The sequence below is a fragment of the Arvicola amphibius genome, chromosome 4 (genome assembly GCF_903992535.2).
Source record: "Arvicola amphibius chromosome 4, mArvAmp1.2, whole genome shotgun sequence".
In the NCBI taxonomy this organism is placed as follows: Eukaryota; Metazoa; Chordata; class Mammalia; order Rodentia; family Cricetidae; genus Arvicola; species Arvicola amphibius.
In genome coordinates this window covers 71,431,222-71,440,844 of record NC_052050.1, presented here as the reverse complement: position 1 = coordinate 71,440,844, position 9,623 = coordinate 71,431,222, and the positions used below count along the sequence as shown (strand labels likewise).

At 43.6% G+C, this 9,623-nt stretch overlaps 1 protein-coding gene across 1 annotated transcript; it reads left to right on the top strand.

The window, feature by feature from the left end:
- Positions 1-262: 262 nt before the first annotated feature.
- LOC119812409 (olfactory receptor 10-like) lies at positions 263-1,198 on the top strand. Its single transcript, XM_038327054.1, has one exon. The coding sequence runs from the start codon at positions 263-265 to the stop codon at positions 1,196-1,198; it is 936 nt and encodes a 311-aa protein (XP_038182982.1).
- Positions 1,199-9,623: the final 8,425 nt, after the last annotated feature.

Below are 9,623 nucleotides of genomic sequence, written 5' to 3'. Positions count from 1 at the left end.
CTACCTTCAGACAAAGAAGCCTTGGGCCCAAAGGATTGAGTTGTCTGGAAAAATCCAGGTAGCAGGATTGGAGTTCTAACAAGAGCCACAACAACACCTTAAACCACTGATAGAAAGACTGGAACAATGGGATGGATTAGCAAAGTAGAAGATGATGAGCATAAGTTTTGAGTATTTGTAGACTATTGACAGTAGTGTTTCAACCCATACTCCTCACAGGAAATAAAGAGTTGAGTTTTAGTGTTTGTACAAGTGAAATGCTATGGGAAACTCCAACTCCACTTCAAAAGAGAGTTTCATTTTGGTGGGTTTCTCAGATTGGCCTCAACTACAAGGCTTCTTTTTTGTCTTTATTTTGGTCTTCTACTCCCTAACTGTCTTTGGCAATACAACCATCATCGCTCTTGCAAGACTTGACGTTCGACTGCACACTCCCATGTACTTCTTCCTCTCCAATCTCTCCTTCCTGGACCTCTGCTACACCACCAGCACTGTGCCCCAGCTCCTGATCAACCTCCATGGACTTGACAAGACCATCAGCTATGGTGGGTGTGTGGCCCAGCTGTACATATTTCTTGCTCTGGGCTCCACTGAGTGTGTGCTCCTGGTAGTGATGGCCTTTGACCGCTATGCTGCTGTCTGTCGTCCCCTGCATTACACAATCATCATGCACCCCGTTCTCTGCCAGGCATTGGCTATTGCTTCATGGGTAGGAGGCTTCATAAACTCTCTGATCCAGACAAGTCTCATGATGGCCATGCCACTCTGTGGCCATCAACTGAATCACTTCTTCTGTGAGATGCCGGTTCTCCTCAAGTTGGCCTGTGAGGACACGGGAGGAACAGAGGCCAAGATGTTTGTGGCCAGAGTGGTGATTGTTGCGGTTCCAGCCATACTCATTCTAGGCTCCTATGCACAGATTGCCAGGGCAGTGCTGAAGATCAAGTCAATGGCTGGACGCAGAAAGGCTTTTGGAACCTGTGGGTCCCACCTTGTGGTGGTTTCTCTGTTTTATGGCTCGGCCATCTACACATACTTACAACCCAAGGGCAGCTATTCCGAGAGTGAGGGGAAGTTCGTTGCTCTTTTTTATACCATCATCACCCCCATGCTCAACCCTCTGATCTACACCCTGAGGAACAAGGATGTAAAGGGAGCCCTATGGAAGGTGCTAGGGAGAGCCACAGACTCAGAGTAAGATGAGGAAGAAGGACCAGCTCATTTTCTCGTTATAGGTTTCTTACTGTCTTCTAGGGCCATTGGTCATGAGTAAACAACCTCCAGTAGACCTCAGAGTTTTAGTGTCTTTCTGTTGCAGAGCTTGGGATCAATTGAGGTTCTTCCTATGTTGGTGACAGAGAATGAAAGTTGACTTATATCACAACATTCTAAAGAAGGCTGGGGAAGACGGGATGTTCTAGCTACATTCAGAGAGAAGAAAGACTCAGTAAAGTTGTCATCACCTTGTCCAAATATCTGGTTCCTGCCAGGGTGCCCAAAAGGAAACACTAATCTTAATACAAAGTACATGGGTCACTGCTATGTATTCTAGTGGAAAACATGGGAAAAAATTTCATACTCAGAATCTAAAGAATTATCTCTTAATTCGGCCTTCCCTAGCTACTGATCTCTTGAGCACGGATAATTTCTTATTGCATGTGACTTTACTGTTTCCATCAGTGTGTGAGAAAAGCCCTGACAGGAAAGTTACACAAACTCTACCCCAAGCAATGGAAATGGTCCACTGAGTCCAGTGCGATGTTGACAAATAAAAACAACTGGATTTAATAATAGGTCAGTAACCTTTCATAAATATCTTTATATCAGTTACTTTTTTCATTGTTGGGACCAAATTATCAGAGTACTTAAAATAAAGACTTAGTTTGCACATGGCTTCAGGAGGTTCAGTCTCTCAGGATACAGGTGCAAAACTCTTCACATCATAGTTAACCAGGAAGCAGAGAGAGGGAAAATGCAGGCACTCTGTTGACTTTCTCCTTTTCCTTCTTGTTCTCTCAAACCCACCAAGTTCATGAATCTTGTCAAATTCATTCTCCTCAGGTAAATGTATTCACAGACACATCCAAAGATATGTCTCAGAAATGATTCCTTGGTGTTTCTAAATCTAGTCAGGTTATCAAAGAAGATGGATCATTATAAGTCTACTCATGGTTAACCTAAAACCCAAACATATATTCAGTCTGTCTCCATGAGTCTCATTAATCTTAACAATTCTAGAACTGTTCAAAAGGTCAACTTAAATTCTCCTATGAGACTCAAGGCAAACTCTTGGCTACAAGCCATTGTAAACATTGAAAAAATTATGGCCTGTAGGTGGTGGCACATGCCCTTAATCCCAGCACTTCGGAGGCAGAAACAAGCAATCTCTTGAGTTTGAAACTACTATGGTCTACAGGGTGAGTTTCAGGACAGCCAAAATCTATATAGAGTAACCCTATCTCAAAAAAAGAAGATTTTATATGATTTCAACATACAATAACAAAGAATGAACATTCTGATTCCAAAATGGAGATATGGAAGCATAGAAAGGAGAGATGGCGCCAAACCAAGACTGAAACCCAGCAGGTCACACACTACAACCTGCAGCTTGGTGTCATCATCCAGGTCACATAGGAGCATGATTCTAATTCCAATGGGCCTGTATTTTGACAATAGATGCTCAAAATTCTCTCAGGGATGAAGTCTATTTTTAATATTAATTTTTCTAACTCTTTTACCCCTCACACAGAGGCAGCCTCTATCTGACACCTTATGTTGAAGTCTTCCTCTTCATACATTTTTACCATATCCAGGCATCTGTAGACATTTTCATTAATCTTCAAACAGTGTTATAGTATAGGTCACATGACCATCTCCCTGATGGAGAAATTGAGTCTTAAATACATTAAAAAAAGACTTGTCAGGATTTAAAGCTTGTAATCTACAGCTGTTTTCCTACATTGTGTTATAATTTCCTAAGTGTTCACAGATAATTTTGATTATTCAAATTTTAACTACCGCTAGGGACCTGTAGTGCGAAGATTTCACCCACAAGCCTTTTGCAGTTTCTAGACCTGACAGGCTGTGGAAAAGAAACACAGCTCAACCCCAGGGCTAGAGACCTAGAATCACCCACAAGTCTGCCAGGCACCTCTATTGCCAGGCAGTAAGTCAGTCACCATTATGGTGAGTGTGTACAGGGTGGCAAAATGAGAGAGAGAGAGGGAGAGAGAGAGAGAGAGAGAGAGAGAGAGAGAGAGAGAGAGAGAGAGAGAGAGAGAGAGAGAGAGCAGCTTGTTTGCTAAAAAAGAGGCAGATCTGAAGAGGTGATAAGGAACGAGCCCTGCTTGCCACCCAGGACCTTGGCAATGTCTGGATCTGGGCTGCTGCCAAGGGCCAAGACTTAATCTAGGGCCCTGAGGCAGGTGTGGGGTCTGTGTTGATGCTGAGGGCCCTGTGGATGCCTGGATTCAGGTCCCCTACCTGCGACCATGTTGATGTCTCAGTCTGTGGCCAGTGATTGATGTCTGAAGATCCTGTTGCCATTGAAGACCGTGTGGATTCCAGGAATCTGGACCCACACCTGAAGCCATGTGGGGGTTGGGGGCCATGCTACCATTGAGTCCTTGCCAATCTGAGCGACCAGCACTACCAACCAGGGCCATGGTATCATCCGGCCAGGGCTACTGCCAAGGACCATGTCTGGGTCCCATGGTCCAACCACAGCTGAATTCTGTATTGATGTACCACTAAAGGCCACATGGATGTCAAGGGCCTGGGCCACCACCTAGGGCCAGGTTAGTGTCCAATGATTGTGACTCTGCTGGGACTATGCCACCCATGGCCTTGGTGTCATTCAAGGGACCATGTCTGTGGCAGTGGCCCTGCCACAGCTTCAGTCTGTGCTGTCACCTGTGGTTCCTGCTACCACTAAAAGCAGTAAGAATAGGGAAGCACAGAGTTGGCCCCACCCCTCACTGACTACAGCACAAGGGAGAACTGAACCTGCCCCTCACCAAATACAGCACCCAGTGGGCTTTGCACCTAGCCAGGGCAGCACAGTAGAGCTGACCCTCTGGCCAGGGCATAGGTGTCCAGAGCTGTGAATACACATGGGAGATGTGGCCCCTCACTTCATCTGCCATATGAATATGGTAGAATGGAAGACAGAAAGATGACCTTCCCCATGCCCTGACCCTCGTCACAGTAGGGCATGGGGGAGCTGCCCCTAAGGTCATTAGAGAGAGAGAATTGGCACTGCACCCACACACACACTGGCAGCACCCAAGAGAGCAGGCTCTGCACCTTACCTGGGCAGAATAATAGAGTTGACCCTGTCTTCTGGGGTGCAGGTGAGCTGGTCCAGGGCATGAGATCAGGAAAACTCACCCTGCTCCCCTCATCTGCCATGTGGGATGGGCAAGGAAAAAAATTCCCTACCTCCCCTCACCCCTTGTATCTGCAGCAAGTGAGAGAGTTGGTCCTACCATTCACCAGCTGCAGCAATGAGAGAGTAGGCATGGCACCTTGCCTGGGCAGCACATTAGAGCTGACCCTGTGGGCAGGTACACAGGTAAGCCAGGCCTGGGGATATGAGAGCAGGAGAGCTGCCCCTGATCCCTCCCTCAGAATATCCCCTCCCCACCCCTAGCAGGCCTTGGGGGCATAAGAATGGAAGAGCTGGCCCTGCCCCTCACCAACACCAATGGCAACAATCTGGAGAGCTAGCTCTGCACTTCAGCTGGACAACACAGTAGAACTGGCTCTGGTGGTACAAATGAGGGTGAACGGACCCAAGGGTATGAAAGCAGGAGAACTGCCCCCCCTTACTCTCTGCTACACTGGGGGAGTAGCTGGGGCAGTGCCAGAGAGCCGTCCTGGTGGTGACAATGAGGGAAAGCTGGTGAGCTGACCAACCCAGCTACCGTCCACATCCAGAACCAGGACTATAAAATAGCTGCTCCCCCAACCCGACAATATTTACCTCCTCTCTGAACTGCTCGAGCATGTGAAGGAGGACCTACAAATCCAAAGCAGCAGGATCTCCATGACACAGGCAACAATAGGATATCCAAGAGGCGTCCCAGTGAGGGCTGAGTATCAAGGGTGTAGCAGAAGTCAAAGGCCTCAAACCACACCAAAGACTCATTGCAGTGACCACTGACCAGAAAAGATGTATGGACTAAAGGGTAAACATGTGACTCACTGGGCCACACTGCAGCTTCTATACCAACATTTCCTTACTTGTTTTGTGGGTTTGTTTTTGTTCTGTTTTGTTTTACTTTTAAATTTTGGGTTTTTTTTTTCTTTTTATTATTATTACAAATTTTCACCTCCTCCCCTCCTCCCATTTCCCTCTTCCTCCCCCATCCTCTCTTCCCCTCCCTCTCCAGTCCTAAGAGCAGTCAGGATTCCCTGCCCTGTGGGAAGTCCAAGGTCCTCCCCTCTCCATCCAGGTCTAGGAACGTGAGCATCCAAACAGACTAGGTTCCCACAAAGCCAGTACATGGAGTAGAATCAAAACCCAGTGCCATTGTCCTTGGCTTCTCTGGATCATGCGGATCAAACCGGACTCTCTGAACGTGGCTTACTTTAAAATTTTGTTTCAGGAGAGTGGTTGCAAGGGCAGAGGACAGAAGGGAGGGGACAAGGAGTTGAATAGGATGGGGATGCATGATGTGAAATCCACAAAGCATCAAGAAAACATTTTTGGAAAGTAATTCAACTCCATATAGATGTAAAAGATTATTTTAGACACAAATCAATCCTTTTTTGGATTGATTTCATATAAGAAATCATGGTTATAAAACTTAAGTACTTGGTGAAATATTAAAGTTTTTTAAAAACTAAAAAAATTAACTCACTACACTGTGTAGAATCATGTTAATTTTCAGTACATGAACTGGAATATATTGATAAAATATTGTTCTTAAGTTTGTTACTGATGGAACAAGACAACAGGCAAACCTAATCGTGCAGGTTGTGGTTTTTGTTTTGTTTTCTTTTTCCAACCTGGCACTAGCTAAAGTCATCTGGGAAGAGAAAACATCAATTGAAGAACTGGTTCCATCATATTGGCCTGTAGGAAAGTCTGTGGGGGCATTTTCTGGATTGGTGATTGGTGTAGGAGGGCCCAGCACTGTGGGCAGTGCCCCACCCAGGCAGGTGGTCCTGGGTGAGATAAAAAGGAAACTAAGAAAAACGTGGGAAGCAAACCACGAAGCATCATCCCTCCAGGACCTCTGCTTCAGTTCTTGCCTCCAGGTTCCGGCCTTGAGTTACTGTACTGACCTCCCTCAGTGTTAGACTAAAACTGGGGAGTCATAAAGTGAAATCAACTCCTTTCTTCCAGAGTTGCTTTTGATCATGTGTTTTTACCACAGCCGTAGGAAGTAACCTAGGACAATAGTGATTGCTGTGGGATGGTAATGCTTTTGTACACTGTAAAGATTTATCACTCGTAGTAGCTTAAGACAATGCCGATTGGCCAGTAGTCAGGTGGGAAGTATAGGTGGGGCAACCAGACTAAGAGAATTCTGGGAAGAGGAAAGGCAGAGAGTCAGTCACCAGCCAGACACAGAGGAAGAAAGATGAGAATGCCTCCCTGAGAAAAGGTACCAAGCCATGTGGCTAAACACGAACAAGAATTATGGGTTAATATAAGTTTAAACCTGAGCAATAGGCCAACTAGTTTATAATTAATATAAGCCTCTGTGTGTTTCCTTGGGAATGAATAGCTGAAGACCTGGGCAGGACAAAAACTTCTGTCTACAAGTGATACATTATATTTGTGTGTGAGGGAGATATATAACAAACATTACTTAAGGAAACACTCAGTTAGGTCAATGATGCATATAAATGAGACCATGAGAAAATATGAAGTGTGGTAAACACAGCACTCTTCAGATGGGAGAGGAAATTTGGCCTGATTGGTCAGAGACATAAAGAAATGAGATGAAAGTAAATGCAGGCTAAGGAATCTCAGAGAGTAAATTCACAAGGGCAAAAAGTTATATTATGAAGATGTTAATCAGAACTGAATTTGGGCAGTATGGGGAATATAGAGATCTGAAGACTGCATTCAATGCCTTAGAAAACCCTTTCGTTAGTTGTAATTGCCACAGTGGGACTCAGACATCTCCAAGGCCAACCTTGCCAAACAATTTTTCTTTGCTGCAACTTAGGAGTCTTTGACAATTTCCCCAGGGCATGTGAGATGCACTAAGTTAAGAGGAGGTTTGATAATATGCCCATTCCTTCCATGTCTCACTGGTAAGGGGTAATACAGAGTACATTGGGAAAATGCTGCCATCCCCTAGGCTATGATCACCAGTGAGAAGACTCCTCCTTAGAAAGGGAGTCATGAACAATCATAAAAAATAAGTAAGTTCTCCAGACAAGAGCTCTCATTCAAGGCTGGGTCCCTACAACATAAATCAGTTCTACCTAGAGCATCTCTAGATGCAGGTGGGTCACACATCACCTTGGAGACCAAGAAAACTGAAGATGGCAATGCAACAGTTTCCTTTCCTGGAGCTCTGAGTGAGTACTGATGGGCTGAGCTACACTAGCCTCACAATTTTAAACCAGAATAAAGAAGTATTCTATTATATAATAAACAGGGGATATCACTCTGCTGATTATCTGGTTCAAGGATAGAGAGATGTTAAATTAAAGTAAAAACATTTATCACTAATCACATTCTCTAAGACCCATTCACCTATCTACTCATTTGACTACTCACAAAATGTAAAAGATATTCTCAAAATTAGAGGATAAAGAATTAGAGGTGTAGTCAACAGTTTTTGAAGTGAAATCAAGGAAGACTTGGAATACTAGACAACTATGGAGATCGGATCTCAGAGTTGACATTTTGTATCAGAAGGCATTGTAAAAACCAATCAGCTCAATGTAGTATTGTCTACTAAACTGTCTGGGCTATTTTACAAGAAGGTTTTATAGTTATATTTGAGATAATTAAGATAATGAAGATCATCCTAAAAACTTCTGGAAATGGAAGAGATGCTGTGTAATTTATAATGTGGGATTCCCCTCTGTATACCATTGGTCATTAAAAAAGTTACTTTGGCTCCGACAGGACAGAACAGAGCTAGTCAGGGGAAACTAAACTGAATTCTAGGAGAAATAAGGCAGAGTCAGTGAGACACCAAGTAGTCACCAGAGGAGAAACATCAGATGCCAGCCGGAACCTTGCTGGAACGCCACAAGCCTTGTAAAAAATATAAAATTATAGAAATGGGTTAATTTAAGATGAAATAGCTGGCTAACAATATGCTTAAACTATTGGCCAAACAGTATTGTAAATAATATAGCTTCTGTGTGATTATTTCAGCTCAGGGCAACTGGAAACAAATGAGCAGCCTCCGCCAACAATTCTTAGTGTGGGAGGAATATGATCCAGGCCAGTTATTTTATCTTCTCTTAAATGACAGTTCTTAAAAGAGTCGATGGTAATGGGGGGGCGTTAGTAGGACACTTTGGTGGCTATAAACTAAGTTAACTTCTCAAACAGTGACAAAAGAACCACACATGCAAGCAGAAAAGGTGGAAGTGAAATCAGATTCAAAGCGGAAAATACACAGTTGAACATGAAGATGTGGGAAGAAATAAGCAACATCTTCATTGCTCAGGTAGATTGACTGTCACTACATGAATATCATTCTATCATAATCTGAAAATGTCATTCAATTAGTTGACAGCAGGCTGCTCATGATGGTTGCAGCCTATAATCCCAACACTAGGGAGGAAAAGGCAGGAGGATGTGAAGTCAAGGTCTGTCTAGACTACACAGTTAGTCCCTATCTTTTATAGGTAGGCTCACCATGGGGATGTTTCATGAGCACTGTTTATGACAGCTGATCATAAATGTTACTTAGAGAGCTCATACATAGGCACACAGATGTGCACACATACTCAGACATAAACACATACTTCAACACAGGTGACTACTGACTATTATACTCCAGAAAGCCAATACATAAATGTCAAAATACCTTATGTATGCCAAGGAGATTACAAGCAGGGATGCAACCTTTAAAAACTTAAGATCAGAAAAATAAGGAAAAATCACAGCTGAGCAGGAGAATCCAAACCATCCCAAATATCCAGTTAATGCAGGAACATTTTCCTAACATTCTGAAATGTTCAACTTTCAGAACCTGATATGGAAGCTTTGACTGTTCATGAATGCCAAATTTTTCTAGGCACTCTATTTTTATACACCTTTGCTTTAAAAATGTCTTCACACTGAGCTACAAAAGTATAAAGTTACAGCAAGATGATTTTGAACAACTGGTGGGTAGCTGAGAGGAAAGCATTAATAATTAGTACCTTTTACATCGGCTAACTTTATTTCATTTTTACTGGATGAAATACGTATGCAACATAAAAAGAAATACAAATTGTTGAAATGTTACTCTTCTTGGCTATGGAATCCAGTAGACCCTGAAGGTCATTGTTCTCCTCTGTGTATGGAGGGTAGTCAGTTAGAAAAGACCTATGTCTATATGTGTGTAGCCTAAGAAGTCTGCCCATTCTTCAGCAACATGTATTGAACCTACAAGAAAAAGCACAGAGCTGCCCAGCCCCCGAGCCAGGGTGCC